Source organism: Capsicum annuum, chromosome 8 (assembly GCF_002878395.1).
Source record: "Capsicum annuum cultivar UCD-10X-F1 chromosome 8, UCD10Xv1.1, whole genome shotgun sequence".
In the NCBI taxonomy this organism is placed as follows: domain Eukaryota; kingdom Viridiplantae; phylum Streptophyta; class Magnoliopsida; order Solanales; family Solanaceae; genus Capsicum; species Capsicum annuum.
This window is the reverse complement of record NC_061118.1, coordinates 142,811,964-142,833,892: the sequence shown is the minus strand read 5'-3', so window position 1 is coordinate 142,833,892 and position 21,929 is coordinate 142,811,964. Positions and strand designations below refer to the sequence as shown.

Genomic DNA, 21,929 nt, shown 5'->3' with positions numbered 1-21,929 from the left:
ATGGATACTGCTGCAATTCAGTACTCAAATCTATAAATAACGTGTTTAAGTTTCTTTTCTTTTTTTTCAAAAGTTCTACACAAGTGGATCTCGGGAGAATAGGATGTACATAGACCTTACCCCTACATTTGTGGGGTAGAGAGGCTGTTTCCGATAATTAAATATGGACTTTTATAAGGGGGTGTGGGGAACAGAAATGGGTAAGAGAGTAGTGTGAAACTTGTTTGGGGAGACTAGCTGACTTTAAACTATATGAGCCTTAGTGGTTGACCTGTTTCAGTTACTCTCAAGTATCTTTTAATTGTTTCACTTTTCCATTCACTTCATTTGGGATTACTCCAACTTGTTTCTTTGGACTTTTCAGACTCTTCAATCCACTCAAATGTTCTTCACTCTCTCACTTTGTAAAAATCTGGCCAAATTAGTTAATCGAATATCTAAAATAATGGTTTTCCCAAGACCAACTGGTCTTTTAGTTCTTGGATTATACTTCTCTGTTGCAACTTGCAAGTAAATATCAATCTTCTTTGGTTCTGAGATGCTTGTTTTAATAAATTTCAGCTGATAGCACAACCTGGAATTGGTCATCGAATGACACCGTTGATGGTAAAAGAAGCGAGTGACTGGTTTGACAGATTTCTTAAAGTATAATCACAAATGCTTGAATCTACAGTGTCAAACATTCTTGTCTCAAGGATTCAATGATAGTTCCTATAATTGTTTTGAAGGATTACTCTTAAAGATTGCAATTTGTATCTTTGGCTTGTATTTGGTCTTCCATTTCTTTTCATTTTATGTTTCCCACGGGGGATTGATTTTTGGCGGAAGAATTATTCTCCAGAGAAGTTGAGAATTTAAGGAAAATGAATGTCTACCAACCAAATTGTTTTTTATTTGAAGGCCAAATCCATCGATAGCCCCACAAACTTGTCCCTAAAATTCACTTAGGCCCCTAAACTAAGGCTTGTACCTATTAAACCCCTAAACCCCTCAATTTGGTTTCAATTGAGCATTGTTTGCCCACATCTCATCAGCTTCCAGGCGCGTCTCTCCAAACGCCACTGATGTGGAAAGTTATTCCACTTAAAACCCTCCACGTGTATAAACTAACTCCACATATACTTAATACATTTTAATTTTAAATGAAAAAAATCTCATTCCACGGAAGTTTTTCTCTCTCTCCCGTTAACTCTCTCCCTCTTCATAACCCTAAATTAACCTTAAATTAACCAAGACAAATTTGGGGGTTTTCCTCAAATCTTCCTTGTGTAAGTGTTCTTATGATTAGTATTTGTTAAATTTTGTTGAATTTTAGCATATTGTAGTTTTTAGGGTTTTGAAATCACTGTTACACCTATGATTTTGGGAATATTCTGTCTCCTTACTTAACATGCATTAAAGATTGTATCTTTTAGCTTATTGATGTGTACTCTGGGTATATTCCGTGGCCATTCCGTTAAGTAACTTTGAATTTTTACCCTTTCTAACAGGTGACGTAATAAATGGAGATAATTTTCACAAAATTGCGCCATGGGGGATCCTTTTCCAATACAGGTGTCCCTACATATGTTGCAAGTTGTGTGCCAGAGGTAAGGTACATTGACAAGGACCACTTTTCCATACTAGAATTGTTATTTTATACTAAAGAATTAGGGTATGAAGCTGTTAGAGGGTTTTATTATCAAGATGCAGTAACTAATCAGTCCAAGTTGGTTAAAAGTGACAGACATCTCTATGAACTGGTTAAAAATTTAAAACATGAGGACTCTATTGATTTTTATGTCTATCATGTTTTAGATGAACCAATTCTTGACCCTGATGGTCCCACTGGTTTTTTACTTGCACTTGATATTATTGAGTGTGCAGACCTAGAAAGAGAAAATGTTGGTGTTGGTGATAGTGCTAACATAGTGAGGGAATCTGTTGGAGTAGAGAAAGAGAGGGAGGCTGATGTAGAAGATGTTGGTGTACAAGGAGGTGATGAGGCTGATGTAGAAGATATCTATGTAGAAGATATTAAACTAGAAGATTTTGGTGTAGAAAGAGGTGATGAGGTTGATGTAGAAGATGTTAATAGGCTAACAAGTGAGTTATCAGATTATTTAAGTAGTAATTCAGATCTTGGAGATATTCCTACAGAAGATGGCTCAGATGTTGATGAGGAGTTGAGGGCTTTTAGACAAGAAAGAAGGGAAAAAAAGCCAACAATAAAGAAAGAAACAAAAAAGCAAGAAAAAAGGTTGTTGAAACTGAAAAAGTACCTGTGGGAGTTGCTCGTTTTGTAGATAGAGGCTTTGGGGATATTGGTCAAAGTAAGGCTACCAAATATTCTGGAAAGTTGGGTGGAGATGAGGAATATATTGATAGTTCTGATTGTTCGAGTGAAGATAGTGAAGATATAGATGTAGATACTGTTAGAGAAGTAGATTTACCTAGAAGAAGGAGAAGCAAGAAAACTAGGTATGATGAAAATTGTGAGTTTTCTGTGTTTGAGCTTGGAATGATTTTTGCGGGTGTAAATCAGTTTAGAAAAGCTGTTGCAGATTATGCTGTAGCGTATAGAAGGCAGGTGAAGTTAAAACCTAATGAAAAACATAAAATAATGGTGAAGTGCATTGCAGCTAATTGCAACTGGTTGCTGTTTGCTTCTACTTATAGGGATTCAGGTGATTTTATTATTAAGAACTATAACCCTATTCACAAATGTATACCTCTAAACAAGAACAAAATGTGTAATTCAAAGCTGGTTGCTAGAAAGTTCAAGGACAGAATAGCTTCTCAGTCATACATTAGGATTTGGGAAATTCAGGATTTAGTAAGAGTTGTGTTGGGTCTTTATGTAGGTAAAACTATTTGTTATAGGGCTAAACAGATTGTTATGAGCGAGAATATGGGAGATTGAAAGCTGGAATTTTCCAGATTATGTGACTATGCAGATATGATCAAGACAAAAAATCCTGAAAGTTCTTGCTGGATAAAAATTGACAAAGAAACTGAACCAGGAAAGAACCTCTTTGTTTATTTCTATGTGTGCTTTCATGCCTTCAAGCAAGGATGGTTAGATGGGTGTAGGAAAATTATTGGTTTTGATGGATGCTTTCTCAAAGGAGTTTGTAAGGGTGAGTTGTTGGTTGCTGTAGGGAAAAATGGCAACAACCAAATGTATCATATTGCACGGGCAGTTGTGGATACTAAAACAAAACATAGATGGGACTGGTTCATAAGATATCTGATTGCAGATCTAAATCTGGGAACTCGTGAAGGCTTGAATGTAATGTCAGACCAACAAAAGGTACCACCACTTAATTATTTTTCTCATTACTTGACTTTATTTTCCAATAATATTCATGTTTTAATAATGCTTAATACTTATTACAGGGTCCTGTTCCTGTTTTAATGTATCTGCTACCAAATGCTAAGAGAAGAATGTGTGTTAGACATATTTGGAGCAATTGGCATATGCACTGGAGATGAGAAAAGAGAAGGAAACAGTTTTGGAGATGTGCAAAAGCAAGTTTTGAAGTAAAGTGTAGAGAGGAGATGCAAACAATGTCAAGGCTAGGTAAGAAAGAAATAACTGAAGACATGCTGATTAATCCTCCTACTTCTTGGTGTAGGGCATATTTCAAAACACATTTCAAATGTGATATTGTAGAAAATAACATGTGTGAGACTTTCAGTTCTTGGATCTTAGCTGCTAAACATAAGTCCATAATCACAATGTTAGAGGATATCAGACATCAACTGATGAATAGACATGTAGATATGATTAAATTTGCAGAAACATGGATTTCAGACATTGCACCTATGGCAAGAACTATTTTAGAAGTTAACAAGGAATATTCAAATAGGTTTAGAGTTCTATGGAATGGAGTTAATGGTTTTGAAATTGAGGATGGGGTGTACACATTTGTTGTTCACTTGGACAAGAAGTATTGTGATTGTAGGTTATGGATGTTAAAAGGTGTTCCTTGTCCTCATGCCATTTGTGCTTATTATTACTTGAATATAGATCCTGATCAGCATGTAGAGCACTGTTATAAGAAAGAAACCTTTCTTAAGTCTTATTGCCATTTTATTCAACCAATTACCAATATGAGAATGTGGTCGAAAACCAAAAACCCATCAATTGAACCTCCAAAACCAAGAAAGATGCCAGGCAGACTTGGCAGGAAGAAGAAGGATGAGCCAAAAAAGTGGGGTAAACTCTCAAAAAAAGGTGTCAAGATCACTTGTTCAAGGTGCAAGAAAGTTAGCCATAACAAGATGGTATGCGCCAAAATGGTAAGCCTTAAATGAATTCCATAATAGTTTATAAATTTAACATATTTCTTAGCTTTTCATATTTCTGTTTGTATGTTAGAATGGGATAGGGAGCAGTAATAGTAGTCAACCTAGATGTCAGCCTGAAGCTTCATGGAATCCACCACCACCACAATCAAGTTCTATTTGTGGTGACACCAGTGCAATGACAAGACATACCTACACTCAAAGTTAGACAACAAGAGTAAGTTATATATGTTCTGCTGTCTTAATATTTTTGTCCTGCTTAATATTATTATTTTTTGTCCTGCTTAATATTATTATTGAAAAATGTTGAAAATATTATATTGCATTTATTCACAGTCAAGATCTACCTTTCATACATATAGAACGACACAATCCAGTCAATTAGGATCTATTTGTGCTGACATAGCTGCTATGCCAAAAACACCTCAAAGAAAGGTGCCAAGTGTGGCTGGTAGAGGCCAAGGTGTTGCTGGTAGAGGTAAAGGTGCTGCTGGTAGAGGTAAAGGTGCTGCTGGTAGAGGTAAAGGTTGTTCTGGTAGGGATGGTGATTCTGGCAGTGGTCAATTTGGTGCTGATAGGAGAGGTAAAAGAGGAATTGGTAGAGGTCAAAGTGCTGCTGGTAGAGGTCAAAGTGCTTCTGGTAGAGGTAAAGGTTGTTCTAGTAGGGATGATGGTTCTGGTAGTAGACAATTTGGTGCTGATAGGGGAGGTAAAGGAGGAATTGGTAGAGGTCAAGGAGGGAGTGGTAAAGGATCGCCAAGAAAAATAGCCAATGCAAGAAGGACCCCATTTGAAAGTGGAAGAAATGTTTCTTCCAGTCAAGTACCACCTTTGCCGACCAACAAGAGGTCATACAATGCTACCTCATTTGCTGCTGCTACTGGATACAAAAGTCCTGCAACTGGTTTTGGTGTTTACTCTGATCCAGCAACTGGAACCCGCGTGTACAATGTATTCATTTCTGTCTCATTACTTACCTATAATAATGTTTTCCCTAATGTTTTTATTCAAGTTTTCAATGTTCACTGTCTTACAATTTTGTCTAATTTTGCAGCAAGGTACGTCAAGTGAGAGGGTTCTTTATGGAGGTATAAATTTAAGGAGTGTTTCACCAACCAACATAGATATTGGTTTTAAACCTAGTGGCCTAAAGTGAAATGGAAAAGATGCAGTCACCAACACACAATTGCAACAAATGAAAGCAAATAAGAGAAAAAAAAATGGAAGCAACCAAGTCTTCTTTATCAATTGGATCTTCAAAGAAGTAGTTCATTTAGAAATGATTTGCACTGTAATGAGGGATAATGTCTTTGAACAAATTGTGTTACTAGTTTTTGAATAACTTTTTGTTAGGCAGCAATTAATGAATTTGGTGTATACTGCAGTAGAACTATTCTGCTTAATGTTGAGCCTTTTTTGAACACCTTTACATCATGTATGCAGTTTTTAGCTCAATCTTGAGCTGTGTTAATATGATATCCAGCTGCTTGCACTTGTAATATAGTTCATTTTTATCATAACCTTTAGTAGTTACAAATAGGTTGTATGGTAATACCTTCAGTAGCTACACAAGTAGACACAAAGTAGCCAATTGACAATGAGATTGTCATACAAAAATATGTCAATTCATTCAAACAACTACTACAAACTAGCCCAACTAAACAAACAACTACTACAAACTACTACTACTACAAACTAACGAAACAACTACTACAAACTAACCATTACAATATCCAATTGCCTATTCAATAGGCAAACTTAACTACTACACCTTACACCATATTAAAGAACCACTTTACAGTTAGAATAATGAGAAGAAGTAAAACAAGTCTATTCAATTTGAGCTTAGCACATTTCCTTTCAAGTTTAACTTTAATAAGTTTTTACCTCAATGCAATCAACTTCCCTTCACTATCTTTCAATTTCTCACACAAAGTATCCCTCTCTTGTTCAATGTCTTTGAGCTTTTGCTTCAATCGATCACATGAATTTTCACCATCTTTGCACCTAATTACTAAGCTCAATTCTACCTCAGGATATTGATGCACAGATATTGAAGGTTTTGGATCAATCTATCTAAAGTACCCACATCCACCATTTTTCTAAAATGAAAAAAATAAAAGAATAATAAAAAGATACCAAAAAAATAATAATTAAAATCTGTGAAAATGATACAAACTTTTGGAACTTTACATCCAAAAAATCTACGACCCGGATTTGAAGGAGTCCTTGAAGTTCTTAAAGGACAAAATTCGAAACAGTAACACAAATTGGGAACATCAATATTGATGGAATTTTCCAACATTCTCATCGAAAATGAGAGAGAAAAATAATTTAAGAGAAATTAGGAGATAACTTTGATAGTGAGATGAGAGAAGTTGATGAGAACTCATCTATGGAGGAGAGAATGAAGAAAGAAGAAGAGTAAATTTAGGTTAAAAAGAGGAAAATTGAAGGGAATGGCAAAAGTAACGTAATTTAACGTTAACTTTTGCCACAAGGACAATTTTTTTAGTTTTCACGCGCCTTAGGAGATTGCACAGCACGCGCAGTGCCATGTGGGCGAAAAATGCCCAATAGGAACCAAATTGAGGAGTTTAGGGGTTAGATAGGTACAAGCCTTAGTTTAGGGGCATAAGTGAATTTTAGGGACAAGTTTAAGGGGCTATCGATGGGTTTGGCCTTATTTGAATGACATTCGGGATATTATGGGAAATTATTTGCTTATTTGCCCTTGGACTTTGTAAAATAGTTTAAACATATTAACTAGTGTGCACCGTCAGTGCAAACAAAAATTACATTATCAGCTTATTTTTTATATGCTTACGTCATAAATATATTACCATATATAGTGAATGTCTATTTATGAAAAAGTTAGAAACCTCAAGGTTAGTTTTTCCCTATAAATAAAGGAATTTTTCTTTATTGTAATTCACCGATCAAGAGAACTCCTCAAGAGAAATGATTAATCACTCTCTCTTCTCTCTCTATTCTTGTTCTTACTTTATATTTTATAACAGTTATCAACACAAGACTGTCAAACAAAGCGAGATTATAAATCTAAAGGTAATTTTAAGGCTAGTAATTCCTTATGTTATTTGTCTTTTTCTATTAATGATATAAGTATTGATGGATTTGAGGAAAAATAATTGATTTGGAACCATTTATGCTTTAAATTTTTTCATGAAGAACAATATTGTTAAAAAAATATAATAATGAATGTAAGTCACATCTCATTAAGAGGGTAAGACATTGGGTTAAAAGTTTCAATGCACTATTATGATAAGATGTTGGTTCACGTCCCATCGAGTTATAGCCTAAGACGTATTTATATAAATAAGATATTGAGTTTGAATCTCAATACACCATATTGATGATATTATGATAGCTAAGGTAAAATAATGGATGTTTGGTAAAAAGTCACGAAACATATTCAATTGATATGCTATATTCCATGAAGTGAATATGGTAGTAATATATAATGAATTTCAAAGTTGACAACTTGTTCCATTCTTGAAGGGAATGTATTAGCAATGCATAACATGCCTGAAAGAAGGCAAGTGATTGAATATACGAATATACGCATGGAGGGAATAATATGATAATGATCATCAAAAGTGATGATATTTTCATGCACTTATTATGATTGTAAGATATGTTAGAGAAAAAATTTTCTACATTATATGCACACCTCGATTTACTCTTGAATTAACAATATTTTGAAAGAGGTTATAAGCTATCATAATTTGATAGGCTTAAGGCATGATTATACTCCATTCCTGGGAATGGAAATTTTTATCGTTATAAGCATAGATTCATTCCTAGGGTGAATGTGATAATATTTAGTAAACTTATCAATACAAACGTTCACTTAATTGTAATGATATCACAACTCACCTCTGAAAGAGATAGAATGCTTGAGAGGAGTTATTTTAAAATTTTCTCCCGAAGTAGAAAATTTAAAAAATTATTCATGTTAAGTAAATCTGAAATTTACTAAAGCAAAATCACATATCATAGTAAACATAGAGTTTACTAGTACAAACAAGTTCATAAGTTGACATGAACGATTATGACATCTCAAAGATGCAGTGCATGTTGAGTATTGGACATGTAATGAAGAATTAGAAGATTCTTCAAGAATTATTCATGTTGTTTGTTCTCATGATAAGTTGGTTGGACCAACTAATGTTGAGATTGAATACCTTAAAATCTGAAAAATATAATAGGTGAATATGAGTCCGTTCACCTATCATGTGATATATATATATATATATATATATATATATATATATATATATATATATATATATATTAAGATGCACCAATATAATCTTATATAGTCCTTGGTCTCCTTATATGGTCTTGGACAATCCTATCCTCCCCTCATGAGCTCCTTATATGATCTTGGGCAATCCTATCCTCCCCTCATGAGCTAACTTTTGAGGTTGAGTTAGGCGTAGTTAGTTTTCCTGCCCCTACAAAAGCAGAACCCCAAATAAGCAACAAAAAACCCTCTTGAGCTAGCTTTTGAGGTTGAGTTAGGCCTAGTTAGTTTCCCTACCCCAAATAAGCAACAAAAAAATACTTTGGAAGATTTCTGGTTCATCACATTTTGAAATAAATGTACTTTGTCTCTTGTCTGTAAATTTTTTTGAGTCTTTTCTTTAGGGACTGCAAAGAAAAAGAAGTATTCTACCTTTTTTTAAGTAATTTAGTTCTTTCAGTTATGAGGAATCACTTCACAGGAAAGATCCAACATGAATGGATATCTTCTCCATGTCTATTGCAATTAGTATCAGGCATGAACTCTCCTGCTGTTTCCAGGAAGGAGGGAAAGGGCTCTTACCTGTAATTGTATTAAGCATGAAGGAAAGAGAAAAGAAAAGGAGGCCTACTATTGTTTTCTTGCATAGCACGAACAAATGCAAAGAGTGGTTGAGGCCATTGCTTGAGGTGACATTTGTTGTTTTCTTGAATATTCTTGAGTTCTTATTGTAATGGAATATCAAGTATAATTTTTTCTTTTAGGGATATGCTTCAAGGGGATATATCGTTGTTGCAAATGATTCTCGATACCATGGAGAACGTGCAACCAACATGACAACCTATCGAGATGTTAGTATTTTGTCTTTTGCTTATATGTATATTCGATTAGCTTATACAGAAAAGAACTTTACTCTCGGATGCTTATGCAACAGTGGGCTGTCCAAAATCTGTGATATATTGTCTTAAATCATATTATGGATTTGGTGAATTGATGATACCCCTGGTGTCACGACCCAATCCAGGGCCCGGCCGTGACGAGAATTTCGAACCATGGGGGCCCGAAACACCCCTATTTGTCTGGTAATCATGCACCAAATTCATATGATCAATGTAATGCGGAAGAAGCACAATAATTCGGAAACATGGTCATAAATATGAAAAGAAACAATAACGGAGAAATAAGGTTCCCCCAACATCAATCAGCCTCTAAACAACTGTCTGCGAAAATCTCTAACAAATAACTGAGTCAAGTAACTATATATAAACTGGGACAAGGCCCCCAGTAGACCCCAAAACTGAATATAAGATAAAAGGACTGCAGGACATAAGACCTTTCGAAACATAGAAGGCTCACCACTTGTCTCTGCAACTCTGTCTGAATGATCTACTGATTCTCTTAACCCCTAGACTGGGCCTCTAAACCTAAGAGGTTGGAGAGGGGGAGGGGGTCAGCACAAAAGTACTGGCACGCAGAGATATTAAAACAAAACATAATATTTTTACAAAATATAGTTGAGAGCCATTATAAAGCAATTTCGTATCAAATCATTTGAAAACACATGGGTGTAATGCAATAGTTTTTCAACAACAAAGAAATACAACTGAGCTAGGTGGAATACCCTACAAAATTTACACCAACTGCCCAACCTCAGTTGCCGCCGAGATTAGAAGTATAAGTGAGGGAGAGACACACAAGACCACGAAGCGTGGTGTCTCGACCCACTGGTAGTGCCCAAGATCACTTAGACCGGGCTCCTACCTATAGTCCCAATTTGGGAATGAAATAAAGTCAAGTACACAAGATCACTTAGCCTGGTACCAAATTTCCATGCCGGCAAACACGTTTTCCAGCGATGAGCCCTTACACTCAAACGCCTTCTTCGGGCATCCACCAACCTCATGTAAATTTAAGGCATTTGAATTTTATTTGATTCAATCACATATCATATTCTGTAGGGTATCGTCATACCCGACTTGCAAGTCATCAATATCACTTCCACATATGCATTATCATGTAAAAACCAAGGTGCTTCATTATTTACATGTGGTGAACAATATTTATTTCAAATTCATGCTCTCTTTTGTTGGTCACAATGTTATATGGGTTATCAAGACATTATCATGGGAATTTGAAAGCAATTTATCATTCGTATTTATCAAACTTCCATGGAAAATCTCAAATCACATATGCATGGTTTCAACCATTGAAGTATATAGGCAAACAATTCCCATGACATAAAGAAAAATGACTTAGAAATCATATTGAAAGCAAGTTATTAGCATTTGATTGAAAACCCCCATTTAAAAGCATACATGTTCATAAAAACTACACCCATGAGATTTTAGGATAACCCCACGTACCTCTATTACTACGAATATTAGATGCTTCTCGAAGCCTACGTTGAGAGGATTCCAAATATGCAATTTGTTCCTAAAACCCCCGGTTGAATCACGAGTTGCTTGGGTTTTTATTTTGAAACCCTAAGGAGAATTTTTGAGCACTTTTAATAAATGAGGGTGTATTTTTGGGTCCTTGGAACTGAATTTCATGTTTTAGGACTAAGTAAAAGTGTAAAAGGACTTTTTTGCCCCCAAAACAGAGTGTTTAAGTCACTTGAATTCTTTACATAGGCGCCGCCCATCCCATTGCCTATGTTTACATAGGCTCCGCCTAGGCTATCGCCTATGTTTACATAGGCGCCGCCTAGGCTATCACCTATGCTTTTCAGTGGCCATGGGTGATTGGTTAGGCGACGCATATCACTTTAAAAGGCCATAACTTCTTGCTCGGGTGTAGGATTTTAGCAAAATTGGTATCGTTGGAAAGATAACTCGAAGACCTATCATTTAAAACATAGTAGGCTCCCTAATTTGACATATACAGAGAGTTATGGTCGATGGAAGCTGACACACTTTACCACATCCACTAAAACTTAGTCGATCGAAATAGTTTCAACTCGTTCTTGAGTTGAAGAACCTCTATGGTCTAAATTCAAGCTTGAATGGATTCATATGCTACACAATTAATTGACATGCCGTATTGGCATAGGATTTTATGGCTTTGGGATTTATCAACACATCTGAATCATGGTCTATATTGTAGCCCGAAATGTGGGGCGTTACATTATCACCCCCTTAGGATCATTCGTCCCCGAATGATGATGCGTGACACAAACAAACACGATTTTAAGCATAATAAAGGACTAGGAAAGTTAAGTTAGAAATAGTACCTTCTGTCTCATCCTCCATCGAAGCAAACAAATTGGGATATCTAATTTTCATGTCATCTTCTGACTCCCAAGTTGCTTCTTCGACTTTCTGATTCCTCCATAATATCGGATGAACTGAACCCAAAGATGCAGGCAATTCTAGCTCATAAGCAACTGTACCAATCTTTTTCAGAATTTGATATGGCCCTATATAGCGAGGGCTCAATTTACCCCTTTTTCCAAACCGCATAACTCCTTTCATAGGAGAAACCTTGAGAAACACCCACTCACCAACTTCAAACTCTATTTCTCTTCTCTGAACATCGGCATAGGACTTCTGACGACTTTGAGCAGTCTTGAGTCGTTCTCTAATGATCTTCACTTTCTTCATTGCCTGATGAACAAGATCAGGCCCATACAACTGAGTCTCACCCACTTCATACCATCCTATCGGAGACCTACATCTTCTCCCATGCAAATCCTCAAAAGGAGCCATCTTGAGGCTGGCATGGTAACTATTATTGTAAGCAAATTCAACTAGTGGTAGGTGATCTACCCAACTACCTGTGAAATCAATGACACTTTCCTTCAACATATCTTCGAGGGTCTGAATGGTTCGCTCAGCTTGCCCATCAGTCTGAGGGTGGAAAGCTGTGCTCAAATTCACTTGTGTACCTAAACCCTTCTGAAAAAATCTCCAAAACTGAGATAAAAACTGTGTACCTCTATCGGATATAATGGACACTGGTGCCCCATGCAACCGAACTATCTCCTCAATGTAAATCTTAGCATAACCCTCTACCAAATAATTAGTCCTCACAGGAAAAAAGTGGGTTGACTTTGTCAACCAATCTACAATCACCCATATAAAATCATACTGATTTTGGGATCTCAGAAGTCTTGTAATGAAGTCCATGTTTATCATCTCCTACTTCCATAAAGGCAGGGCTATCTCTTGGGAAGTACCACCTAGCCTCATGTGTTCTGCCTTCACTTATTGACAGTTTAAACACTTGGACACAAAATTAGCTACATCATGCTTCATGTTATTTCACCAATACAAGGTTTTTAGATCATGGTACATCTTAGTAGAGCCTGGGTAAATGACATACCTCGAAGTGTGTGCCTCATTAAGGATTCTTTCCCGTAGCCCATCAACATGCGGAACGCACAACCTACCTTGAAATCTTAGAATACCATCACCACCAATTTCAAATGACATAACCTTTTGTTGACCCACATCTTTCTTGATTTGCATCAAGATGGGATCTTCAACCTGCTTCTCCTTAACTTCAACAAAAAGGAATGACTTAGCTAACTCATGAACAATCACCCCTCCATCTTTGGAATCTAAGAGTCGCACTCCCAGATTTGCAAGGCGGTGAATATCTTTCACCATCTCTTTCTTTCCTTCTTCTACATGAGAAAGGCTGCCCATAGACAACCTGATGAGGGCATCGGCTATAATATTTGCCTTGCCTAGATGGTAATACAGACTCATATCATAGTCTTTCAAAAGATCCATCCAACGCCTCTGCCTAAGGTTTAATTCTTTCTGTGAGAAAATATACTACAAACTCTTATGGTCAGTATAAATATCAACATGCACTCTATAGAGATAGTGCCTCCAGATTCTAAGTGCAAACACCACGGCTGCTAACTCTAAGTCATGAGTGGAGTACTTGCGCTCATGCACCTTTAACTGCCTAGATGCATAAGCTATCACCTTACCACGCTGCATCAATACACAACCAAGTCCCACACGGGTCGCATCACAATAAACCACAAAATCATCTACACCCTCGGGAAGGGTAAATACAGGAGCAGTAGTCAGTTTGTCCTTCAATTTATCAAAATTGTTTTCACACAAGTCAGACTACACAAACTTCATCTTTTTCTGAGTCGGTTTAGTAAGCGGAGCAGCTATGGAAGAAAAACTCTCTACGAACCTTCTGTAATACCCCGCCAAACCCAAGAAGCTCCGAATATCGATTGGAGTCGTGGGTCTGGGCCATTTTCTCACTGCTTCAACTTTCTGGGGATCCACTCTTATCCCGTCACTGGACACAATATGCCCCAGGAAGGCAATAGTATCTAACCAAAATTCACACTTAGAAAATTTGGCATACAGCTGATGATCCTTAAGGGTCTGAAGAATAATTCAGAGGTGATTGGCGTGATCCTCTTTACTCTTAGAATAGATAAGAATATCATCAATAAATACAATGACGAAAAAGTCAAGAAACTGATAGAACACTCTATTTATAAGATCCATGAAGGCTGCAGGGGAATTAGTCAACCCGAACGATATGACTAGAAATTCGTAGTGACCATATCGGGATCAGAAGGCTGTCTTGGGTATGTCTGACTCCCTAACTTTCAACTGATGAAAACCCGAATGAAGGTATATTTTTGAAAAACACTTGGCACCCTGAAGCTGGTCAAAAAGGTCATCAATCCTAGGAAGAGGATATTTATTTTTAATCGTGACCTTATTCAACTGACGGTAGTCTATGCACATCTGAAGGGACCCATCCTTCTTTTGCACGAAGAGCACGGGTGCACCCTATGGGGAAACACTAGGACAAATAAAACATTTGTCTAGGAGGTGTGCAAGTTATTCCTTTAACTCCTTTAGTTCTGCAGGAGCTATTTTATATGGCGGAATAGAAATAGGACGAGTGTCTGGCAACACATCAATGCCAAAATCTATCTTCTTATCAGGGGGTATCCCTGGGAGATCTTGGGAAAAGACTTCTGGGAATTCATTCACTACAGGGACTGACTGGAGAGGAAGATTTTCAACTTTGGAATCTTTTACTCGGATTAGATGGTATATACAGCCTTTGGAGATAAGCCTTTGGGCTCTAAGATAAGAGATAAAGTAACCTTTAGGTTCCACAGAACTCCCTGCCCATATAATTTTTGTCTCATTCGGGAAAGAAAAAGTGACGTTTAGGCTCCTGCAATCGAGTATGGCATAGCACGAATGGAGCCAGTCCATCCCAAGGATGGCATCAAAATCTATCATATCAAGTTCTATAAGGTCTGCCACAGTTTCCCTACTATGAATAGACACGACACAATTTCTATAAACCCTTCTAGCAACAACAGAATCATCTACAGGAGTAGAAACAGAGAAGGGTTCTATAATAACTTCGGGCTTAAACCCAAAACCAAAAGCCACATAAGGGGTCACATAAGATAAAGTAGACCAGGGATTAAGCAATACATAAACATCACGAGAGAAGATTCATAACATACCAGTGACAATATCTGGTGAAGCTTTCGCCTCCTGGCAGTTAGTCAAAGAATATAATCGGTTGCGACCGCTCCCGACAACTGAAGGGGAACCCTTAGAAAGAAGAGTTGTGGGGTCAGCTTGGGACTTAGCCCCCCCTCCCCCTGCATTTCCTCCAACAGAAGGACAATCTCTCTGAAGGTGACCCACTTTGCCACAAGTATAGCAGTTTCTCCCCTTAAACTAGCATTTCCCTAGATGATTCCTTCCGCAAACCTAGCACCGCAGATAAGTACGACGCTGCTGGGCCACACTGCCCTAAGACTGTGTACCTAGAGCTTTGGATCCATGAGGAGTCTGAAAACTCTGAGTTTGTCTGTCTGTCGGTGGTCTGGGTGCCGGGGAGCTGGCTGCTGACTGTGCATTATTCCAAAACTTCTTTTCTTTGACCACTTATTACTCCAGTTACCACTCTGCAGCTGACTCTGGTGCTGGTCCGCAGATCTAGCTCTCTTAGCCTGTCTGTCTTTCTCTCTAAATTCAGTAATCTTTTTCTTCTTCTCTTCCACCTGCTGTATATAAATGGTCAGTCGAGCAAAGTCTAACTCCTTATTCAACATAGCCCCCTGGCACTCAAGTACCAGGTTATCATCAAGGCCAAATGCAAATTTTTCCTCATCCAGGCTCTCATATTACTAGTCAACTCTAATGCATAGCGAGCTAGTGTATTAAACTTCAAAGTGTACTCCTGGACACTCATACTGCCCTGCTTCAGATTCATAAACTCTTCCTCTTTGGTCTGCCTCAACTCCAGAGGAAAAAATCGATCAAGGAAAGCTTCCATAAATTCGCCCCAAACTGTGGGCTCAGTACTTTTACCTTTTGCATATTCCTAGTCGGCATACCACTGATTTGCAACGTCCTTAAGCTGATAGGTTGCTGGCTCCACCCATTCAACCTCATCCCTATGCATCACCTTAAAGATCTTTTCCATCTCATCCACGAACACCTGTGGATCTTCCTCCACCTTGGTGCCAGTGAACTTAGGTGGGTTCATCTTCATGAAATGTCCGACTCTAGTAGCCTCAGACTTAATAGATGCATACCCAATATCTTCCGATCATTGATCATGTTAGCTACCAACTGTATCAACATATGAATAGAACATCTGAATTCTGCATTTGAAATATCTCCCTAAGCAGTTGGGAGACGGTTGACATTAGTCCGCGGAGCCTGAGGTAGACTGGTAGGGACTGGAGGGACTCCCGGAGTAGGGACAAATTTTAGAGTGTGAGACCTGTTATGGGTCCGCATCCCATGGGTGGGACGGACCGCATCTGCCTGAGTATTCTGATCGATGATATGACATGGAGGCATAAATGTGTTTCTGAAACACAAATGATCATTGATTAGGGGACAGTTCAGACTTTGAAGCACGAACTAAATCACAAAGAAGGGAAATATTTCCAAAATGCCTAGCAGCCTCCTGCTTATAAGTATGGCGCGCTACACACCTATAAACAGGACTCTACTCAACACGATTTTGCAGACACCCTGGGACCATGAACCGTGCTTTGATACCAAGTTTGTCACGACCTAAACCAGGGCCTGGCCGTGATGAGCATTTCGAACCATGAAGGCCCAAAACACCCCTATCTGTCTGGTAATCATCCACCAAATTCATATGATCAAAGTAATGCGGAAGAAGCACAATAATTCGGAAACATGGTCATAAATATGAAAAGAAACAATAACGGGGAAATAAGGTTCCCCCAACATCAATCAACCTCTAAACAATTGTCTGCAAAAATCTCTAACAAATGATTGAGTTAAGTAAATGTATATAAATTGGGACAAGGCCCCCAGTAGACCCCAAAACTGAATATAAGATAAAAGGACTGCAGGACATAAGACCTTTCAAAACATAGAAGGCTCACCACTTGTCTCTGCAACTCTGTCTGAATGATCTACTAATTCTTTGGACCCCTAGACTGGGCCTTTGAACCTGAGAGGTTGGAGAAGGGGAGGGGGTCAGCACAAAAGTACTGGCACACAGAAATATCAAAACAAAACATAATATTTTTACAAAATATAGTTGAGAGCCATTATAAAGCAATTTCGTATCAAATCATTTGAAAACACATGGGCATAATGCAATAGTTTCTCAACAACAATGAAATGCAACTGAGCTAGGTGGAATACCCTACATAATTTACACCAACTACCTAACCTCGGTTGCCACCAAGATTAGAGTATAAGTGAGGGAGAGACATACAAGACCACGAAGCATGGTGTCTCGACCCACTGGTAGTGCCCAAGATTACTTAGCCCGGGCTCCTACCTATAGTCCCAAATTGGGAATGACATAAAGCCAAGTACACAAGATTACTTAGCCTGGTACCAAATTTTCATGTCAGCAAACACATTTTCCAGCGATGAGCCCTTACACTCAAACGCCTTCTTTGGGCATCCACCAATCTCATGTAAAATTAATGCATTCGGATTTCATTTGATTCAATCACATAATATATTCTATAGGGTATCGTCATACCCGAATTGCAAGTCATCAATATCACTTCCACATATGCATTATCATGTAAAAACCAAGGTGCTTCATCATTTACATGTGGTGAACAATATTTATTTCATATTCATGCTCTTTTTTGTTGGTCACAATGTTATATGGGGTATCAAGACATTAACATGGGAATTTGAAAGAAATTTATCATTCATATATATCAAACTTCCATGGAAAATTTCAAATCACATATGCATGGTTTCAACCATTGAAGTATATAGGCAAACAATTCCCATGACATAAAGAAAAATGACTTAGAAATTATATTGAAAGAAATTTATTAGCATTTGATTGAAAACCCCCATTTAAAAGTATGCATGTTCATAAAAACTACACCCATGAGATTTTAGGATAACCCCACGTACCTCTATTACTACGAATATTAGATGCTTCTCGAAGCCTACGTTGAGAGGATTCCAAATATGCAATTTGTTCCTAAAACCCTCGGTTGAATCTCGAGTTGCTTGGGTTTTTATTTTGAAACCCTAAGGAGAATCTTTGAGCACTTTTGATAAATGAGGGTGTATTTTTGGGTCCTTGGAACTGAATTTCGTGTTTTAGGACTAAGTAAGGATGGAAAAGGACCATTTTTCCTCCAAAACGGAGTGTTTAAGTTACTTGAATTCTTTACATAGGCGCCGCCCATCCCATTGCCTATGTTTACATAGGTGCCACCTAGGATATCGCCTATGTTTACATAGGCGCCGCCTAGGCTATCGCCTATGCTTTCCAGTGGCCATGGGCGATTGGTTAGGCGACGCATATCACTTTGAAAGGCTATAACTTCTTGCTCGGGTGTCGGATTTTAGCAAAATTGGTATCGTTGGAAAGCTAACTCGAAGACCTATCATTTGAAACATAGTAGGATCCCTAATTCGACATATACAGAGAGTTATAGTCGATGGAAGCTGACACACTTTACCACGTCCACTAAAACTTAGTCGATCGAAATAGTTTCAACTCGTCCTTGAGTTGAAGGACCTCTATTGTCTAAATTCAAGCTTGAATGGATTCACATGCTACAAAATTAATTGACATGCCATATTGGCATAGGATTTTATGGCTTTGGGATTTATCAACACATTGGAATCATGGTCTATATTGTAGCCCGAAATGCGGGGCGTTACACTTGGCCTTTGGTTGTTTGATGATGGAGTTTCTTGTTTATGAACTTTAGCCCATGAAAGGCCTGAATATAGACAATTGGGAGTAAGCTAAACGAGGGAAATACTTTCTCTCGCAATTGGCTTCACAATAAAAATACTCTCTTACGAGTGGTTTATAGAGAGAATAAGTAATGGTGATCCAACCAATTATGCTTGAATACTACACCGTTGACTTGATCTTGCTAACTTCTCTTTGTAGTACAGGCCCTAGTGTCATCATGGAAAAATGGAGATTCGATGCCGTTCATATTTGATACGGTAATTATTTTTATTTTTTTTTTAAAACTAACCTGAGTCTACCATTTTAGAAAGCTTGGTGAAATTTTGTTATTATTCTCGAACCACCATGATTAATAGTTGATATATCGATCTCTGAGCATACGTTTTGCTGAGTTTTGAAGGTTTGGGACTTGATAAAAGTTGCAGATTATCTTACTGAGAGGGAAAATGTTGACCCATCAAAGATAGGAATCACTGGGGAGTCTCTTGGAGGTTTGACAAGTGAATTGGGAGCTTTACTTAACAGTATCTTAAAGAACATCAAGTTCAAAATAATTTCGGCAAAAAAAAACAATTTCAATTTCAAAAACATCAAGTTCAATTACATTCTGCTTTGCAGGTATGCATGCTTGGTTTGCTGCATTTATGGACACTCGCTATTCTGTGGTTGTCCCCATAATTGGTGTTCAGGTACCTTGTGTTGAGTATAACAGGATCAGTGATAGATTTTAATTGATAGAAGATAATGATGAGAATATTGAAACGAGGTTAGGGTTTTGGATGGGCAGTTGAGCATGATAAGTGGCAAGCAAGAGTTAACAGTATCAAGGCTGTTTTTGAAGGTGAACACAACTCCAAGAACCTTTAGTTGGACCAGCTACTTTACTTCTGTCTATATGGTTCTTAGCGCATCTGTTTCACTTGTTTGTTACCAGCTACTTTCGTGCTGCATATGTGGATCTTTACTTATCTGTTTTGCTTGTTTTGTTTTCAGAAGCACGTGCTGATTTAGACAAGAGTTCAATTGATAAAGAAGTAGCTCAGAAGGTCAGGCTTATTTCTTTCGTGTTTAATTTCTTTAATCATTCATACATAAGGAGCAATTCAAATAATGTGGTCTTTCCGCTCCTTCTCAAGATTATTTAAGAGACATTCATGTGATGCGAGGTTCGGCAGACCCTGAGCTATAAATTGATGCACTAAAATAGGGTATAGGATGGGATATTTACCTTACTCTTTTACCTGAGCTATATGAAGTGGTTGCAGCCTTGAAAATTTAATCAGCTCTGAAAAAAGTGTAAAAAAAAAATAATTGTTCCTCCAGGTATTTTCTGACAGCATTGTAAGCATTCTTGATTATTTTAATAGCAGATTCAAGAAGAAATAATCATTTGATCTGCTAAAACAAGAAGCAACACGGAGTAACTAAGCAGCTCTAGACTAGGCAGAAAAAAGCAACATATCCATATAGTTCAGACTTGTTCTGATTTTGATGAATCATAAGGATATAAAAGGTTATTTTTTCTCCATTCTATTTATTAATTGATAATTATTAATATTAAATTTTAGCATTGAGTCGCCTGTGTGCATAAGAAATTGTGGAGCCACCTTTAATAGTAATAGAATTTTGCACAAAGTTTCCTCCTCTTATATGAGCTGCGAAGATCTCAAAATGATTTTCCAGCTCGGAGAAAGTTGCAAAGTTGTGTTCCATCTAGAGCTGAATTACCTTCCCCATATTTTGACCTGAAAATCTAACAGAGACATTACTGTGGATATTCTGACACAAATATTAGACAAAGATCACATATATTGTTCATTTTTGCGGAGAATTTAGTGAGACCCAGTTGGCCACAATTATAGATTCCCTCAGATTCATCATTAACTTTATTTTCATTTCTTCGTTGTTATAGAGATTTGACTGAGACCCAGTTGACCACAGTTTAGAGATTACCTGAAATTCATGCTTGCTTTCAAGTCCTGTGATTGAATGATTTTGCTTCTTTACCTTTGTTCAGCTGATATAACATCAAGGCTTGGAATCAGAGGCCTCTTTCCTTAAGACTCCCTTTGAGCTGAAATACTTGTCAATTTTGTGTTGATTAGAGCATACAAAGCCGCTGTTACGCCAGAATAAAAGGTTCCATAGGAGCTCCCGTTCTGTGGCGTGGTGGCAGAATCACTAGGCCTGTGGTAGCATACTCTTCTTTATGGTTTTGGACATTGGATCTTTCCAAATATGTAGAGAGTTAGTGAGCCTTTAGAAATCTTTGTAGTTACATCAAGGAATATGTCATGATCCATCTGTCATGCCTTGATTGAGTTTGCAGTTGCCTATCTCTACTTCTCTCCGCACCGCGTCCCACAAAGTTTCATTCTAAGGAGTTAGCCGAACTGATTGATCTAAAGTTGGAAAAGATTGAGTTTGTATTCTTAAATATCATACTTGTGATGCTGCCTGCGATTTTCTTTATAAGTTGAATATCTTGCATTGTAAAATCAATATGAAATTTCTTATGATATATTTCATGAACTATCTGATGTTTAGTAGTATATCTCACCAGGTCTGGGACAGGATTGCCCCTGGTTTGGCCTCTCAATTTGATGTACCATACACTGTTCCAACTATTGCACCACGCCCGTTACTGATTCTAAATGGTACAAGAATTTGTTACATTTATTACCCATCAATCATCAAAATCCATGTGCTTTTTTCCTCTTCTTGCTGTCTAAAGGATATGTCTACTTTTCCAAATATTACAGGGGAAGATGATCCTCGTTGCCCACTAGGTGACCTGGAAATTCCAGCATCAAGAGCATGCAATGCTTATGAAGAGGCTAATTGTCCTCAGAATTTCAAGGTACAAAGCTCACCTCCAGCCTGCTTTTCTGTCAAAAGAAACTGAAAACCTTTTTTCCTTGCTTTCCTATCGTTAAATATGAGTCTTTAAGAACCTGAAAGTAACAAAGTGAACAAATTATGTATGAACTCTCAAATAACTGATTATGAAGTGGATACTGCTGTAATTCAATACTCGAATCTATAAATAACGTGTTTAAATTTCTTTTTTTTTTTCAAAAGTTTTCTCCATTAAATCAGGGTGGTTGGTGAATGATTAGGGGGAACCGGTGGAGCCAGGATATTCACTAAGGGGGTTCATAAGTGAACATACGAA

General features: G+C 37.5%; 1 protein-coding gene and 1 pseudogene across 1 annotated transcript; both read left to right on the top strand.

Moving 5' to 3' along the window:
• Positions 1 to 21,659, top strand: part of LOC107879224 — a 32,971-nt pseudogene extending 11,312 nt beyond the window's left edge.
• On the top strand, positions 3,392 to 5,768 carry LOC124886756 (protein argonaute 2-like). Its single transcript, XM_047395866.1, has 4 exons — positions 3,392 to 4,284; positions 4,364 to 4,507; positions 4,627 to 5,241; positions 5,345 to 5,768. The coding sequence occupies exons 3-4, from the start codon at positions 4,702 to 4,704 to the stop codon at positions 5,444 to 5,446; spliced, it is 642 nt and encodes a 213-aa protein (XP_047251822.1). The 5' UTR covers positions 3,392 to 4,284; positions 4,364 to 4,507; positions 4,627 to 4,701; the 3' UTR covers positions 5,447 to 5,768.
• Positions 21,660 to 21,929: the final 270 nt, after the last annotated feature.

Excerpts from the sequence above, each read along its gene's own strand:
- LOC124886756 (XM_047395866.1), top strand. The coding sequence starts at position 4,702 with ATGCCAAAAACACCTCAAAGAAAGGTGCCAAGTGTGGCTGGTAGAGGC. Across the intron at positions 5,242-5,344 it reads CTGGAACCCGCGTGTACAAT|CAAGGTACGTCAAGTGAGAG; the intron begins GTATTCATTTCT and ends CTAATTTTGCAG.